Genomic DNA, 18,724 nt, shown 5'->3' with positions numbered 1-18,724 from the left:
TTGTGTGAAACTGTTGAAGTGACGGATTTTACATGTTGAAATTGTCTTCTAGCTGACCACAATTTGATGGGGACACCTGTCAAATTATCGTGATTTTACAGTAACCTTGATTCCTTGGTTGTGATTTTACAGCCACCTATTTGAACGCCCTTCAGATCAAGTCAAGTTGCTACAAGGTCACCAACTGGCTGGGAGATATTTTATTTTATTTTTTCTAATGTGATATTTTCATCCATTTGGTTCGAGTAAAAAGATTAATAAAAATTATGTTAGAAAAGATATATATATATTTTATAACATAATAAAATGACTTTTTAAAGTTGAGTGTGAGATTTGATAAATTGTCCTGTAGAAAGAGAAATCAATTTGTCTCACTGCTCCAGAGATATATGCTGCTTCCACCCTGCCATTGGTACGAAGGAGACGACACAAATGCACCACTGTAGAATCAGGCAATGAGCCTGACGGCCACGTCTTGCTCCGTTCTCCAATGAGATGAGAGTTTTCAATGAGAAAGTGCAATGGCTGCCCACAAAAGTTGGAAGTATAATCACCAACGACGTCGTGTTGGTATTAGAATGTTAAATTTCAATAATATAACCAGATTTGAATATCAGCGGTCTATATCAAGAATTAATTCACAGAAGTTCTTTCATAAGATGTTGGGACGGATAACTGGAGGTGAAATTATCATTTTTTACAATAATTTATACAGCAATTTAACGTAACTATTATCATTTTTGGAATAATCTTTGAGCCGTCTTACTTACGCTCACTCAATTAGTCAATTACCTACTATTTCAATTGTCTATTATTTATATATAACTCATCTCGTGCATGGCGCGCTCCCCTCCTAACGGAATTATTATATATAAAATACTGTTATATCAAATCAAACACCGGAAGAGCGGCCGTGTAAGGCAATCATTATCTTTTACCAGACGAAGGTTGAATTGGCCGTCCTGTCCGAGGCAAGATGGAGCGCTCGACCAAAACTCATCTCGTGTGCGTGGCGCCCCCCTTCCAAGGCCACATCAACTCCATGCTCCACCTGGCCAAAGTCCTCCACTTCAAGGGCTTCTTCATAACATTCGTCAACACCGAGTACGCCCACCAGCAACTTCTCAAGCATGACGGATCACTCTCCGCTCACGCCGGCCTCCCTGACTTCCGCTTCGCCAGCATCTCCGACGGCCTCTCGCCCCTCGACGACAGCGACGAATACAGAGAAGACGCTAGAAATATCATTCTTGCCAACCAAAAGAACTGCCCTGCTTCTTTCCTCAGGCTTATATCCGCGCTGAACGATCCGAGCTCCGGTGTGCCACCCGTTAGATGCGTGATCTCAGATTCCTTCGCCAGCTTCACCCTCGACGCCACCACCAAATTAGGGATCCCTAATGTGTTCTACTGCCCAGTGTCCGTGTGTGGTTTCACGGACTTCTACTACTGCAAGGACTTGATCGAGAGGGGCCTCGTCCCATTGAAAAGTAAGTATAATTTAACATTGATATATACTAACTTGTCATAGAGGGTCAGCTCATGCATCTAGTTTGTTGATATTAGGTGAAGACGATCTTGCAAATGGGTACCTGGACACAATCATTGATTGGATACCAGGACTGATAACAGTTCGCATGAGAGATTTGACAAGTTTCATGAGAACCACCGACCGAGACGATGTATTGCTCAACTATGTCATGGATGGAGCGCATGCATCTTCCCAAGGCACAGCAATCATCTTCAACACTTTTTCTGAATTAGAATCACCATTGCTCAACGCATGCGCATCAATGCTACCGCCAGTGTTCGATATTGGTCCTATGTGCCTACTTTCTCAGTACATTCCCAATGATTCATCAACCTCATCGATCGGTGGACTGAACATGTGGAGAGAGGACCTGCGATGCATGGAATGGTTAGACGAAAAGGAGTCAGGGTCCGTGTTGTATGTCAACTTTGGCAGCACGACAAACTTGACGAGCAAGCAGGCCCTGGAGTTCGGATGGGGTTTGGCTAACAGTGGATGCTCGTTTCTTTGGGTTATCAGACCTGACCTTGTGGTGGGCGACGCGGCGTTGTTGCCACAGGAGTTCTCCGAGATGACCAAGGGTAGGAGTTTCATCACGAGCTGGTGCCCACAACAGAGGGTGTTGGCTCATGCTGCAATTGGAGGTTTCCTAACGCACTGCGGATGGAATTCTACAACGGAAAGCATTTGCTCAGGGGTCCCCATGATCTGTTGGCCTTTCTTTGGGGATCAGCAAATTAATTGTAGGTACATATGCTCTGTATGGGGCATTGGAACGGAGATTGATCAAGATGTAACTAGGGAGGAGGTGGAAGGGCTGGTCAAGGAGCTGATGGAAGGGCAGAAGGGGAAGGAAATGAAGAGGAAGGCAGTGGAGTGGAAAGAAAAAGTAGTCGAGGCAGCCAAACCTGGTGGAGGATCTTGGAGAAATTTGGAAAAGCTTATCGAGGAGATAATTATGAAAGACTACTGAAAGAAAAGACGAGTAGAGGATCAGGACTGATAATGTTAAATGGGAAATCTTTCTAGTACTCAATTTTCTATATTGAATAAATACGCTACTTTTCTATTAGCTTTGCAGTTATTATCTTAACAAAGAATAACAAAATGGGAGCCAGTTCTCACTCTTTGCTGTTGGATAGCATAAATTGTTGGATCCCCGTAATTATATCTAGGAGAGTATTTTCTTATGAATTTTCTTTGATAGCGGTTGATCTATAAATGTTGAAAAATTTCTGTAAAACTAAATAAATTTTCTTTTTTAAGACTCAATTGAGTGATATTATTTGATCAGATGAGTGATTTTTTTATTATAAAATTAATAAATCGTATTTAAAAAATATATAAACAAAGTTAATATTTTAATATAATAATCGAATTAATATTATGAAAGTCAAAAATTAAAATTAGGGACCTTTAATTTTACGGCAATTGATAGATGTTTTTACGTACGTTTAAAAAAAACATAGTATTTTTCTTACTTGAAAATTGTAAAAATAAATTTGAAATAGTTTGGACAAATCAAATATGAAAACAACAACTGAAATATAGAGGATACAAAAGATGAAGCAACAAAAAAAATAGAGGAAGAAAAAATAATAAATCTTATAATCAAGTCGGCATTTTCTTAAGTTTCTCTAAACTGCACCCTTAAGAAGTTATGTTCTATATTATATTTTCTGTGTTATGATCGATATTTTTTTTCACATTTTGTTCTTTTTTATTTTTTATTATACATTTATATTTGTTTTAAATTTCTGTAGAAAGAGAAATCAATGTGGTATCACGATACGAACTTTTAAAAATAATTTCAATCACACTTGAGTGCGGAATCCCCGGCGCGGGCCGAGGAGTGGCTGGCCAACGTGTAACTGTGTAAGAGCATCCACAATGGATGTTTTAATCGGGTGTTATAATATTTTATTGATATTAAATATTATTGTATAGAGATGTTAATTATAATACCCTTCCAATTGAATATGATAGATTGAATTATTGTGAACTGAATTATTTCACGTGTATTCGGATTATAAAGTATATATAAAAAAAACCAGTAGCAACGTAGATGGTCTGCCGTTCTTCAATTTTACCACAAAGAAATAGGTAGATAGATTTCGCCGTTTCTGATAAATCGTCATTAACTTCAATAAAAATGGCAAATTAATGTCACACAACTGTCGCCCTTAATTAAAAATGATAATTTCAGTAGTCACATCTCTAGGGTGGTTGGTCCGGTCCACGCCCACCCTTGATTAAAGAAATATATAGGCTAGCTAGCTACTCAAATAATTCATCTGCACAAACATTGATTGTTGTTGTCCAGATACAGAGCGTTAAGGGGAAGATCGATATATCGATCCCATGGCCAACACCAAGCCTCATGCAGTCTGCTTCCCGTTGCCAATCCAAGGCCACATCAATGGCATGCTCCACTTCGCCAAGGTCCTCCACTTCGTGGGCTTCCACATCACCTTCGTCAACTCTGAATTCAACCACCGCCGCGTCCTGCGGAACGCCGGCCCCGCCTCCCTCGCCGGCCTCCCGGGCTTCCGATTTGCCACCATCCCCGACGGCCTCTCGTCGCCGGAGGACGACACCGACAAGAGCCAAGACCTCGCCGCCCTCTGCATCTCCACCAAGCGCCATTGCGCCGCTCCTCTCCGCGACCTCATAAAGGGCCTCAACGACCCCTGCTCCGGAGGGCCACGCGTCAGCTGTGTGATCTCGGACTCCTTCGCTAGCTTCACCCTCGCCGTCACCGCTGAATTGTCCATCCCGAACATCTTCTTCTGCTCGGTGAGCGCCACTGGCTTCTTGAGCGGCGTCTACTTTGAGGAGTTGAAGCATAGGAGCATCATCCCTTTAAAAGGTAATTAATTATTAATTAACCACAATTCTATGCCTTTCTCTCAATTAAAATTAAATCCTCGTCACTGTTGAAACACAGGGAAAAAGAATAAAGAAAAAACTATATTTATACAACTTAATTAGATCATATATAAAAATAATATGATAAATATAATAATAGTTATAAAAATAATTAATAATAAGTATGATGTGACTGTAATGTTAAATATGACAAATTATAAAGATTAAAATCAATTTTAACTATTAAAATCAACTTATGATTACTATTATTTTTATGATTATTATTCCCAATAAACTCAACTGAAGATCAAACGAATCAATTTATAACGACGGATCGGGTTAATTTATTAAAAATCTAATATATAACAAAGTGGGATGAGGCAGACCGATCAATCAACTTAACAATTTAAAAAATCTTCAATCTAACTTAATCAAACGGATTGAGGGTTAGACGATGGGTCAATTCACTAACTTATCAAAAAATAAAAATTATTAAAAAATTTAAATTTGGATTATATTTTAAATGGGTTAATTTGATTTTTAATTTTGAATTATGATTTAAAGAGGTCAAGCTACTAGTCTATTGAATTTTTATTTTAATTTTAAATTTTGAAAAAAAAAATTCTCAACTCGTCAGCCAATCTAAGTCCTCTACAGACCAATCCACATAAATTGTAGGCCTAAGCAAGTCAATCCATCTAAATTCACTTTAAAATGGATTTAATAAAAATTCAATTCAATCTGTTTAAATTATTTGACCGGACGAGCGAATTCAATGGACCCAATTCAAATTAATTGCTCTATTTGAAATATTAAATTTAATTATGAATCTATTAAATCACTATTTAGATAATGATGGGGGAAAGATGTCAATAATTTTAGAAGATTAATAATTGTCTAGCTGTTATACTTTTCTATACAAAGCGAAAATCTATCTTCATCTATTTTATGCGAGCGTGTATAAATTAACAAACTCTTCTCGATTGATAATAAAAGTATATTAAATTGTGTGATAGTGATATATTGCAAGCTTCTAATAATGCTTTTTTTATTTCAGGATCAACACTTCATCTTAGTTGTTGTCGGTTCATGCATGGTAGAATCCAAGTAATATATATATTTACCTTTTGAGAGGAGATAATTTTCAGAATTTGAGAAAAATTTAATAATCGTGTGTCATCCTCTCTAATAGAAAATTTATGATTAAGAAGGCGCAGCAGAAAAGTTATTTTTATAGTCATTAATCAACTCTTCGATATATTAACTGTATCTTTACAAATAGGCGAGGAAGAACTCACGAATGGATACCTAGACACCGTCATAGATTGGATTCCGGGAATGCCAAACATCCACTTGAAAGATCTACCGAGTTTTATACGGACCACCAATCCTGACGACGTCATGCTAAACTTCTGCGAGGAGGAAGCGCGCGCGTCTTGCGGCGCCTCGGCTGTCATCTTCAACACTTTCCATGACCTCGAAGCCCCCATCATCGAGGCATTGTCGTCAGTGCTGGTGCCGCCGGTGTATGACATCGGCCCCGTGTCCCTGCTTTCTGAATACGTTCCTGATCATGATTTGCTTGGAGTTGGAGTAAGCTTGTGGAAGGAGGACTCGAGTTGCATAGAGTGGCTGGACGAGAAGGAACCCGGCTCCGTGCTTTATGTCAACTATGGTAGCATCACCGTGCTGACGAATGACCAGCTTATTGAGTTCGCTTGGGGTTTGGCCAACAGCGGGTGTGAGTTCCTGTGGGTGATTCGACCTGATCTTGTGGAAGGCGAGAATGCATTGCTGCCGGTAGAGTTCGCGACTGAGATTAAGCCAAGGAGCTTCATCACGAACTGGTGCGCCCAAAAGGAGGTGCTCTCTCATCCTTCCATTGGAGGCTTCTTAACTCACTGCGGATGGAATTCTACAATGGAAAGCATGTGCGCGGGGGTCCCCATGATATGCTGGCCCTTCTTTGCAGACCAACAGCCAAATTGCAGATTCTTATGCTCGGAGTGGGGCATTGGGATCGAGATTGGAGAGGATGTGAAGAGAGAGAAGGTGGAGAGGTTGATCAAGGAATTGATGGGAGCGCAGAAGGGGAAGGAGATGAAGAGAAAGGCATTGGAATGGAAGGCAAGAGCGGTGAAGGCAGCTTCACTTGGTGGAGGCTCCTGGATTAATTTAGATAGAGTTATTAAGGAGGTAATAATGAAGTAAATTAAATGAACAACCTTAAGAACCAAAGGGTAAGAGTCACTAAATAAACATCGACGTTCTTCTATGAATTGAAGAAGGTCCTTGTCTTGTCTTTGTCATCTTTGGTCGTCATCATTATGTTCAATCCTTGCTTGAATTTATTTTCTTCAGATGCCACCAATAGATGCTGGCCTTGTTGCCCTCCATCCCTGTCTTGTAGATATTGTGCATTAAAAATTGACAACCTCACCTCACAACTCTTGAGCATCAGAATTGAAGGCCCTTGCCTTGCAACTCTGCTAAATCATCATTGGATTCGCTGTTGGAAATTAAAGTGATTTCTGGAACTATATCTTCTTAGAACTACATCTTATTAAAAATTAAAATTAACTATTTGAAACTATAACTACATTTTAGAACTATAAATAATTTTAATCTTTTTATAATTATCCTCTTGCATCAGTCAGGAGAAGGAGATTTGGCAGGGCTATTAGAGCTATTTGAAATTAGAACTTTAAGATTAAGGGTATCTAGGCATGTATGAGATTTTAGAGTTTAAATCATATCATAGATGATCATAAATTAAGACGTATAATTCGTTATGTTTGAATAGGTCACATTAATTTGTATTTAAATTGGTCGCACTAAAGTTTAAACTAGGGGCAATGTACAAGATGACAGATCTCTGTATCGAACAAAGAAGAAGGCATGCCATAAAACAGGAGAGTAACAGATAGAAAAGCAACAAAGTTTTAGGCTTCCACACACGGAGTCCTCGGTCCTTATCATACTCCTCCATCTTTTCTTCCGTGCATCGTAAGCAAAATCCTTTTCAAGTTTCCTGCTCGAGCTCTGGCTGCCACCTTCCCTTTCCCCCATAATTAGCTCGAAGGACAAGCTAAATTCACGAAGCAAAGTCAAAAGTTTTGGTAATTGAGAGCATCGCGTAGTTGACAACAGCTGCAGGAAAAAGTAGACTCTGCTAGTCTGCTTCAGTAAACAAGCCCGAGAAGAAGAGCCATGGGTAAAATAGAGTATTGTGTGAAAGAAGGAACACAAACCAGAGTTCAATAAAAGAACTAAACAGAAAAATAAGACATGTTTTCTTGAGCACTGCCAGACACTTCTGAGGTCAACACGACCCAATTCAACCTAATCCAAGCGCAGTTTGAGACTCTAACCGACTCAGATACTTATTGACCAAATCAAGAGCACGTTACATAGAAGCTATGTTCAGTATCGAGGTATTAAACCCTCGAGTCTATGTTGACCTAATTAAGATCGTGTCAGGTACCACCCCTATTCATTTCCCTATCAATCATAATGCGCATGAAGTTGCTTTTGTCTTATCTTGCTGAAATGCATGAAGTTGGTTTTGTCTTGCTGAAATGCGATATATCATTTTCAAGAACACAACAAAAGAAGAGATAGTTCATGGTCTCATGCACAAATTTAATTCCATTCTATTTAGATTTCAAAACGAGTCCATGTGACAAAATTCAAAATTCTGAACAAACTAATTCCAATTGATGCATTTCAAATCCATTTTATAAAAGGAAACGTTATCAAGAAACTAGAAGCTGCTTGATAACAAAGCAATTTTAATCTGGTGATTCCTTTTACGACATAACCAGCTCAACTAGTAAAAGAGCCGACTAAATTAGAAAACCAAATCAGCAACTCCATAAGCAAATAAAGAGAACTCATTACACTTGCAATTTGAATCTTCACTGCTGACATTCTATCATGTTTTTAAATTTCTAAAAAAAACACAACGAACTGGTTTTTAATTTATTATGCCCCTATTCGAACTGCTTTTTAATCGTTAAAGGATCATTTTTGATCGCAAAAGCATTGCATGCAATGTTCCTCCCCAAGGTGAAGCCCTTCCCATACACAACTTGCCCACCTCTGTTTCATGTCCTTTCTATCTTCCTTTTATTTTTGCTATTGCATATCAAATATGATACGTGTAGCTTTGAATGGTCAGTTTAGCGTGGCACTCATGGACGTGCCCGTCACTGCTATGCTCTACGCGTAATGCCTAACTAGTAAGCTCCTTTATCCCCTATATATATATCGTCCTGCAATAGAACCTCTTACTGGTTGCTCTGCTTCCACTGCTGCTCACGATAATGACCTACTCTGCCATGGCTTTCTCCCCTGCTCCTCGTCCTTCTTCCATGCTTCTCTTCCTCTCCCTCCTTCACCTCCTCGCTCTGCAGTCCTCCGCCATAGTCCCCCGCATGCTCTTCCTCGTCCCCCAGCAGCCCCTCGTTCTCAACTACCACAAAGGTGCCCTCCTCAAGGGCAACTACTCCCTCAACCTCCTCTTCTACGGCCGCTTCTCCCCCTCCCAACGTTCCATCGTCGCTGACTTCGTCCGATCCCTCTCTGCCACCTCCGTCCGACCACCCTCTGTCGCATCCTGGTGGTCCACCACCTTCCTCTACTCCCCCGTCGGCACCACTCGCCTTTCCCTCGGCCGAGTCTTTCTCGACGACTCCTACTCCCTTGGCAAGTCCCTCGCCCACTCCGACCTCGTTACCCTCGCCGCCAGCGCCTCACCCCATCGCTCCTCCATCACCGCCGTCCTCACCGCACCGGAAGTCCTCGTCGACGGCTTCTGCGTCAGTCGCTGCGGCTTCCACGACTCCGGCCGAGCCGGCCGGCACGGCCGAGGGCGGTACGCGTACCTGTGGGTGGGCAACCCGGCGACGCAGTGCCCAGGCGAGTGCGCTTGGCCTTTTGCGAAGCCGATCTACGGGCCGCAGACGCCGCCCCTGGTGCCGCCCAACGGCGACATCGGTGTCGACGGGCTCATCATCAGCCTGGCCACGCTGCTGGCCGACACGGTGACCAATCCCTACGGCGACGGCTACTTCCAGGGCCCTCCGACGATGCCCAATGAGGCGGTCACGACCTGCACCGGCATATTCGGCGCCGGCGCATTCCCGGGCTATCCGGGTAACCTGCCCGTGGACCCCACGACCGGGGCCAACTACAACGCTCGCGGATTGGAGGGGAGGAAGTACCTGCTTCCTGCCATGTGGGACCCGAAGACGAAGCAGTGTAAACCCCTCGTCTAGGCTGTGGAAGAAGCGATCATGGAGCTATTGTAATAGACTCATGCTGCTGTAATTCTTCATGTACCAAGATCGTACACGTCTGCATTTATATATATTTGGATTTTTGGTGTTTCTAGTTTACTCTTCTTCTCTGTTCCCTGTACCGTTTACTACTAAATTGGCTTTCCTTGTTGAATCAATCCACATCTATTATACTTCTATGGGGAAAACAGTATTTACAAACCATTATAGATTTTTAGCCCATCAAGAACACGCATATTATAGCTAGCTCGACTTGATGAAGTATGATAATAAGAAACACTAGATAAAAAAGGGGCAGTCCCTCAATGCAGGATCCTAGAGAAGCATATACTTGGCATTCAATCCACTAACACGTTGGAATGATGAAAAGATATTGCTGTAGTTTTCTGGCGAATTCTGTGGATTCATACCTAACTGATATAGAAATATACAATTTTCTTAAACAACCATTCGAAATATTATTTTGATCTTCTGATCAGTAATCCTACTTTTCAGCCAAGAGATTATAGATAACTTCTGTTTCCTCATCAATTCGATCACTGTTCACTTCACTCTTACCATCAACTAATGTGAGTGAGTCGTTCTTATCACTTTCTAACGACGGGGAGAATAAGTTTATTGATGCCTTTTTCTTATTTTTGTCTTTATCTCAATTAAGAGAGAGCTGTGATGGCCGAAAGCTAAAACTGTGGTGCTTGCATGATTGTTGAAGTTGGTCCCACTAAGTCTCCGGTTCCAATAAATCCATTAAAAGAGAAAGATATATATATTGCCGAAGGATTAAATTGAATCAGATTTGAACGTATCATTCAAATAGTCTTAAGTGGTTTCCAGTTGGAGCAGCATATATTGCATATATATATTTTTTATTGATATAAAATATATAAGTTGTCGTGCAGAATATTCATGCCAGCTGCTCCATTAAAGCTTGCATAATGTCTGTTCTTTGTCTTGTGCACAAATCATAGCTAGCTAGTTCTATGATTGAGCCAACAATAAGTGGCTAAACGCTAAAGCAATCATATCTGATTCTTATAAAATATTTTAGCTATTTTTTTCTTCTTTTCAGTTTTTAAATTCATTACGCTTTCTTGCCGATTGATGATGCCCATGCATCATGCATGTAGTGAACTTGATGTCTAATATTTAAAATATAACATGCTTGATGTTAGAATATTAATATAATATATATTAATATTATTATGTGACCCGGTCATATGAACCGGTCTGTCCTAACTATCTATATATATGGCTGTAATCCTCTTTGTTTAATTCATTCAATCAATAGAAAATTATTTCCGACAGTGAAGTCTGAATGGCACTCTGACTATCACAATGAAGATCGGTGGCAGGCGGTTGAGGAATGCCAAGATCAGAAAGAAGTCGTCGAATCCAAAGAAGCTCAGAAGTAGAATCATTATATTCCAAAGCATTGTCAGTGCGAAGTGTTTTAATAGGACATGAGAATTGTGTTTGAATCATTTTTGCAAAAGTGGAGTAAGTAGAGGCAAGTTCAGACCGATTTTTCAAAAAATAAATCCAAGTAAATCGGGAATAATCATCAACAAAGATTACAAAATATCGATAACCTTTAAACGTACCAACAGGAGAGGGCCCCCAAATATCTGAGTGAACTAGGGAAAAAGGTTTATCAGCAATAGAATGATTATTTGAGAAAGAAAGTGCTGGCTGTTTGCCAAGCTTGCAATGCACACAATCAAAGGATTCAAATTTAATAGAACCAAAAAAACCTTTAGCAGCAAGAGATCGGAGATTATGTGATGAAGCATGCCCAAGTCTGAGATGCCACTGATAGATGGAAGAAGGAGAAACGACAGCAGAGATAGAAGGAAAAGGTTGAAGGGAACAAAGCTCAAACAGGCGACCTGTCTTGCGCCCCGTCCCAAGAATCTGACCCGTATGCGAATCCTGAACCTGTACACCAGAAGACGTGAAAATAACAGTAAGTCCCTGCTCAACCAACTGACCAATAGAAACAAGGTTTAATGTTAAATGGGGAATGTAGTAGACATCTTGGAGAGATGGTGAAGTGGCATGACCAATGTGTGTGATATGCATGGGGGCACCATTTGCAGTGTGAATGGGAGGCGAAGTGGTGAGAGGTTTTAGAGAATGTAATAGATTAATGTTAGAGGTCATATGGTTGCAACAAGCAGAATCTAAGAACCATTGTTGGTTACCTGATGTGGTGGCTAATGAAGGATTAGTAGATAAAACCTGAGTGAGCAGTTTATAGATATCCATAAGGGTGGGAGTAGTGGACTGAGGCGGCTGCAAAACATTTGTGACGGCGGCCATGGAGGAGGAAGAGCCAGCTGTAGAGGATGTGCGACTCAGTTTTGGACAGTTCTGACGGACATGACCCTTTTTGTGGCAATAACGACACTCAATGTTGGGACAATGAGTGTAAGCATGATCAGCATTAGAACAACGACGACATCTAGCAGACTTGTCCGATCGAACCTCCTTGTAAGCATTAACACGATCCATATTGAGAGACATAAAGTAGATTTGGAGCCCCTGACAGCAAGTGGAAGAAAACCCGAACAGAGATGAAATATTGCGGTGAGTTGACGGCAGTATCTTCTCTGCACGAACAAGGCACGAACAGGACACGGAAAATGCGATCAGGGAGCGGCCCGCTCTACAGAAATCCCACACGGCTGCTGCCGAAACCAGAGATGCTTCATCGTCCGGCGGTTCTGGCTGTAGTTATGGAAGAGTAGGCCAGCCAAATGCGAGCAGCCAAAGCCACAAGAGGAAGGCGAGGGATGGCTTCACACCATGTGCTCTGAAGCAGTCCACTATTCCTCTCTCTCTCTCTGCTTTCGCAGCTGTTCTGTTGTTGCAAATCGGCAAGAGAAAGAAGCGGTGGAGGCGAGGGCCTCTTTCAGTTCTCCAACTTCCTTAGATGCATCTGCTGTAGCTTTCTTTGTGTCGGAAATTAAGTTGAAGGAAGCCAATCAATCTAAGAAATCTGCAACTGAATCTCTTGAAACTGCAAGAGAAAAGCTTCAATAATCCACCACTTTACTGCAAGATGCGAAAACCGAGATCGCTGATCTTAAAGGAAAGTCAAACACATGGAGATTGAAGTGGCCAATTGCAAAATTGGATTCAAGGATTCAGAGAGAAATAGATCCGGAAAGACAGCGAGCAGAAGGACAAAATCCTGGGCGCGGTGCTGAGGAAATCCAAGCTTGACGCGACGGAGAAGCAGGCGCTGCTCAAAGACGTGAAGTTGCTGAGGGCGAAGAGAAGGTGCGGCGGTATTCGGATGGTGGCGACGGAAGAAGGGATCTAGGGTTTTTCTAGATCTTTAGTCGCGGCGCTCTGAAAAAAAACTGCTCTGATACCATGTCGGAAATAATTTTCTATTGATTGAATGAATTAAACAAAGAGGATTACAGCCATATATATAGATAGTTAGGACAGACCGGTTCATATGACCGGGTCACATAATAATATTAATATATATTATATTAATATTCTAACACTTGAAATTTTTGATTCTACATTTGAGCTCAAAGAGAAGAGTATTTAAAGTCTCAAATGGGCCATATCCTTATTTTAGAAGACAATCTTGCTAGAATAAAGGGAACAAGTGAAGTTGCTTGAAATTATTTTATAGATTCAATTATTATATGATTTTAGATGGACCATTGTTAGGTTAGGTTTCCCCTATGATGAGTTATAAAGAAATCAGCTAAGAACAATGCTTTCCCTGTCCACTTGTTCAACGAAGCTAATTCATTGTGAAAGATTATGCTACTTTGGTGAATATATATTGCACGTCTTAATCTCACTTGATGCAACATTTTTTCCCGACATATTATGAAATTAAATTTCATTTTTTCAGCATTTTATCAACCTAACAAATATAAATATTTATATGTATGTCTGCTAAGGTAAAGCATCCTTTCTAAAATAAATGTTTAGCAAACATTTTATGAGTTAAAAATCATTCACAATATAATTTTAAGATATAAGTTGCTAAGCATTAATTTATTAATTTATATTGACACAGTATACAGCATAATGTGCTAAAGTGTTTTTTACCGTCATCATGATTTATTTTCTATATATATATATATATATATATATATATATATATATATATATATAATTTGATACTCATCCCACTAATCACCTGAATTTATCCATCCGATTAATTAATAAAAAGCTCATATAATCAAATCAAATCAAAGCCTAATAAGCACTACTAATAAAGTAAGAATTAACCAGAATTATTACTATCGACAACTTTTAATTATGTGAATTAATGTAAATAGATACACTGGGGGTGCACAATTAGATAGTCATCTATTATCAAAGGATGCTTGACGTTTGGGGTGATCGTTACGTGCACTTCCCGATTTATCTTAGTAGCCTGTGGGAAACTTTCGTGAGACCGAGCCGATCATTTTCAGAAATAGTCAATAATACTAACTGGGATTATCATTTTTTTTTTTTTGGTAAAAGGGAAAGAAACCAATAGAAGCGCCAAGTGGTCCGGACCTTCACGGTCCGACACACCACGGCCTGGGCGCAATACAAGCCTAAGCTGTGGAACATCCGGGCCAGTGCGTTGGACTGTGGACATCATGGCCTGGGCTGTGCACGATACAGCCTGGGCTGTGGACAACACGGCCTGGGCTGTGCTCAATACAAGCCCAGGCCGTGGACATGATAAACTGGCCCACGGGCTTAATTTAGACGAATTCAACCCCAATACATCTGCGACTCTGCAAGCAGTCGCCTCTGCATCCCCCTTCTGCTTTTCCTCTCCAGAATGACCGATTCCGATCACTCCGACGCCGCACCTTCTCCCTCCTCTTCCGCCTCCACCGCTACCCCTTCTTTTCCGGTGCTATGTTCATCATGTGCCGCTTGCGACGCCGCCACGGCCTCCTGGTCCTCCCCTCCGCCGTGGTCCGAGTCCTCCCCTCCCCCGGTCTACCGCCCCATCCGTGCCCCCGCCATCAACGCCCCCACGGCTACGGCTTCCATCGTCCTCGCCCCCGTTCCCCAACCTCTTCCTGTCCCCCCAGCCGAGCCCCCCTATCATTTTGAGGCCCCATCCAAACGCATCTCCTATCCCGACGACATCCGCCGCTTCCACTCATCCACCTCTGGCCGCCACTTCCTTGGCTTCATTGCATCTCTCTCCCACTCCGTCCGCGGCCGCAAGCTCTCCGATCCTGTCCCTTCCCCGCTCTCCGCCACCCTCTCTGGCATCCTCTCCCTTCTTCAAACCCTCGCCCGATGGATCGACGAGATCCCCCCTCTCCCGCACTCCTCCCGCTATGGAAATCCAGCCTACCGGACTTGGCACGCCCGCCTCACTGACGAGGGGCACGGTCTCGTTCTCGCCCTCCTTCCCGAGTCCGACGAGTTCCGTCCATCTGCGGACGAGCTCTTCCCGTACTTTCTCGATTCTTTCGGCAACGCCTACCGCATCGACTACGGCACTGGCCATGAGACCAACTTCGCCGCCTTCCTCTACTGCCTCGCCCGTCTCGAGCTTATCAAAGAGGAGGAGTATCCGGCGCTAGTCCTCCGTGTCTTCTCCACCTACCTTGATCTTATGCGGAGACTCCAGATCACCTACAGCCTTGAACCAGCTGGATCGCACGGCGTGTGGGGGCTCGATGATTACCACTTCCTCCCTTTTATATTTGGATCCGCCCAGCTGATCGATCACAAGTACATGAAGCCGAAATCGATTCATAACCAGGACATTCTTGACAATTTCTCAAATGAGTACATGTACTTGTCGTGTGTGGCGTTTGTGAAAAAGGTGAAGAAAGGGGTATTTGCAGAGCATTCGCCCATGCTTGATGATATCAGTGGTGTTCCGACATGGAGCAAGGTAAACAGTGGGATGTTGAAGATGTACAAAGCCGAGGTACTCGAAAAAGTCCCCATCATGCAGCATTTCCTCTTTGGATCTCTCATCAAATGGTACCTTCGTATCCCTCCCATTCATTCATTGCTAGTTGTTTGTCCTTTCATAAATTGTTTTGTTTGAGCTCCTATTTATGTTAATCCAATTGAGTTTCCTAATGTTATAGTTTAGTTAGTCAATTTAAGACCTGGAGGAAGTTCGAATACTTGACGTTCTGCTAATCAGGAAATGTGTCGTTATCATAGGTGAATATCTATTTAAATCTCACTAAAGCCATCATTTGGTGCAATCAGAAAGACATCGTTTTGGAATTAAGAAAATTCATGGCAATCTATCCAGAGGATAGCCCATATTATGTTGTCCAAGTCTCTTTGATATGTTTGGAGGCCATATGGTAATAAGTAGGACCAAAAATTACATAGTTTCTTACGATTATATTTCTACATGCATCGAATAATAGAAATGGTATAGTGAAATATCATTCCTCAAAATTGTGCTCATGGCTAATGATGGTTTTGCAAAATAAACATAGCCTCCTTAATCAATCACTAGTTGTTAAATTCATTAGTTTGTTTTCTAAAAATAGCAGTCACTGTGGAGGTTTTGACCAATAAAATGATTACAATTGATCAATGTGTGAAGTATGTGATTATTTAGACAGTGGGATAAATGTAGTTCATGATAGACATTTAGGATCTACTCATCCTTCATTGTACGTGCCTGTAGTGGAGAGCTATTCATGAAATATTTGTTTGTGTAATGTGATGCCATTAAAAGACAAATATAGTTAGTTGAGTTTGAATTAAGTTCATTTGTAAAACTAGAAGTGCCAATTTGGCCAAACTAGGTTGGGTGCAGTTTGGCTTAGAGTCATGCCCAACCATCTTTCCCTATTTTTTATTCACATGATGAGTTCTCAACAAGCTCGAGTCGCTGCATTCCCTGTGTGCCATCATCCTGAATTACTCTAGCAGGAGCCTACAGCATCTATTTTTCGCTTGATTCTCTCCAGCTCAGTTCATCTTTACTGGAAACATATTCCATTTTTCAGATCAATGTTGATGCATTTCTTGATGTTCATTGATATTTTATTGTTCCATTAGAAGCTTCCTCAGATGTTATTATACTTCGCTAAAGAAAATTATGATTTATTTACAATATAATTTTGCGAAGTTCCTCAGATATCTGCCCTGTGATCACGAGTTCAATTGGACAGGACTGTACTGACTGGCTTTTTGATAAAATGTATGAAGGATTGGGAAGTTCAATTCTTAGCCTTGAAGTCTACAAAGCTGTTTAAGTTTAATTCTTAACCTTAACAGCCCACTAAATGACTGCCTAATCTTGAATGCTAAAACCCTACTATGTCCGTGTGGTTGAGAAGTTGCATTGTAATACTATTGGGCATCTGAAACTTCAACTGCATCTCATGCTCTGACTTGATATTTTTTCCATCTGCCAAACATTGCAGGGAGTGAAGTTCTCTTCATCGAACTGTCCTGTTGGCTTACCTTCAAAATGCTATCGAGGTTCTCTTATCTAAGCATTTAATGGACTCAATTTGTGTACTTGCACTATGGTCTTACACATCTGGTTGCTTTGAAACCTCAAAGCAGATGACAAGTAGTCTTGTCATATTGTTTTTTCACTTGATATAATATTTTGCATCTGAACGTGTTCATGTTGTGTGGTCATATCTGCATGTAAAATCTGCCTGGACGCTATTTTGTTTAACATCTTGTATGTCGTATGATCACATGGCAAGTAAAATATCCACATCCGTGACATTATCTGTCTTTTTATACTTTCAGATTCAGCGTTATTGAATCAACACTACTCAGCAAAGTCATTATGGTTTGTAAAAAAATATCAGTCTCTAGATTTGCTTCTATTCCATAGCACGTTCTGTTTATCTTGCTCTAAATTTGCTGTAGCTGGCGGGCAAATTTCTCAGCCAAGAACCATTAAGTTCTTCTAGCCATTTCAAAGAACAATCTGAAGAATGCTCTGAGTATGCTATTGCTTGAGATCTAGTAATTTTGCTGGTGTTTCTACTGTCATTATTTGAATTCTTTCTGCACCCTTGTTCAGTCTCTAATGTTGGGGATTTTGGAGAACGGGTGAAACTACCATTCATTTTGTCATCAAGCAATTGGCTGTTGAGCTAGAAACAAACAGAATGAGTGGGGATACGATTGAAAGCTTTACAAATCGATATAGAGCACTTATTTCGTTTGATTGTTGCAGTTGTTACAATCAAGGGTTTTTGCGAACTTTTAAATGTTCATGTAGAAAGCGTCAATGAGTTTTGGATCAATGTCCCACAGAGTTGAGCCAAAAGTTATTGAAAGCTTCACTTTCAGAGATTGCGTGAGACAGCCGTTTTCCATTAATCGACTAATTCCAACCGTCTTGGTAAATTGGTTTTATAATAATATATAAACAAATAAAAGGTCAATTGACTGGATCAAATTGGTTTTTATTTTTTTATCAGTAAGATTTTAAACACATGATTTTCTTTGGAAGATTCGAACTTCTTTTTTACTTTTTTTTTTTTCAGAATACTAATTATTTTCATAGGGTAGGTTTTGGCGACATCTGTTTCGGTTTGACTTTTTCAACCAACTCTAAAAAAATTGAATTCAAGTCGAATCAAGTTTGGCAACCAAAAAATAACCACATTGTGTCTCAAGCTTTTATTCAATCATCATTGTTAAATTGTATTTATTTTAGTTTTTAAACTATTCTTTCATTAATGTTTAAATTAATTAATATTCGACCTATCTTTATTTTTTATTTTTACATTTTCATAAATCTATTCTAACTATAAAATAATTTCATCATCTTTAGTTATATATCTATTATCTTAATCTATTATCTATCTCTCCTTTGTTATTTATTAAAGCTATATATTAACGTCTTTTCTATTGTGAATTAGTTCCTTTTTTTAGCTTTTCCCAATAATTCTGCATCTCTAGTATATTATATTTTTCTTACATGAAATTTCATAATTATATAACACGTTATCAATAAAATCGTACTAGTGATTTATAAAATTTTCTTATTAACTTAAAGAAAGATGGTTACATATGACTT

General features: G+C 40.5%; 4 protein-coding genes across 4 annotated transcripts; all 4 read left to right on the top strand.

Moving 5' to 3' along the window:
• Window positions 1-944: 944 nt before the first annotated feature.
• Window positions 945-2,603, top strand: LOC141840736 (7-deoxyloganetin glucosyltransferase-like). The gene is made up of 2 exons (XM_074728800.1): window positions 945-1,490; window positions 1,567-2,603. The coding sequence occupies exons 1-2, from the start codon at window positions 977-979 to the stop codon at window positions 2,502-2,504; spliced, it is 1,452 nt and encodes a 483-aa protein (XP_074584901.1). The 5' UTR covers window positions 945-976; the 3' UTR covers window positions 2,505-2,603.
• Window positions 2,604-3,871: 1,268 nt separating this feature from the next.
• LOC141841079 (7-deoxyloganetin glucosyltransferase-like) lies at window positions 3,872-6,677 on the top strand. Its single transcript, XM_074729204.1, has 2 exons — window positions 3,872-4,400; window positions 5,682-6,677. Exons 1-2 carry the CDS (start codon window positions 3,893-3,895, stop codon window positions 6,608-6,610), a joined length of 1,437 nt encoding a protein of 478 aa, XP_074585305.1. The 5' UTR covers window positions 3,872-3,892; the 3' UTR covers window positions 6,611-6,677.
• A 2,028-nt stretch (window positions 6,678-8,705) lies between these two features.
• On the top strand, window positions 8,706-9,859 carry LOC141839200 (protein EXORDIUM-like 2). Its single transcript, XM_074726895.1, has one exon. It carries the CDS (start codon window positions 8,725-8,727, stop codon window positions 9,676-9,678), a length of 954 nt encoding a protein of 317 aa, XP_074582996.1. The 5' UTR covers window positions 8,706-8,724; the 3' UTR covers window positions 9,679-9,859.
• A 4,600-nt stretch (window positions 9,860-14,459) lies between these two features.
• LOC141839199 (uncharacterized) lies at window positions 14,460-17,410 on the top strand. The gene is made up of 2 exons (XM_074726894.1): window positions 14,460-15,684; window positions 17,100-17,410. The coding sequence occupies exons 1-2, from the start codon at window positions 14,513-14,515 to the stop codon at window positions 17,104-17,106; spliced, it is 1,179 nt and encodes a 392-aa protein (XP_074582995.1). The 5' UTR covers window positions 14,460-14,512; the 3' UTR covers window positions 17,107-17,410.
• The last annotated feature ends 1,314 nt before the right edge of the window (window positions 17,411-18,724 follow it).

The sequence above is a fragment of the Curcuma longa genome, chromosome 11 (assembly GCF_044706935.1).
Source record: "Curcuma longa cultivar G26 ecotype Majalengka, Jawa Barat chromosome 11, ITB_CL_G26_1.1, whole genome shotgun sequence".
NCBI classification, from domain to species: Eukaryota; Viridiplantae; Streptophyta; class Magnoliopsida; order Zingiberales; family Zingiberaceae; genus Curcuma; species Curcuma longa.
This window is presented reverse-complemented; position numbering and strand designations above follow the sequence as displayed.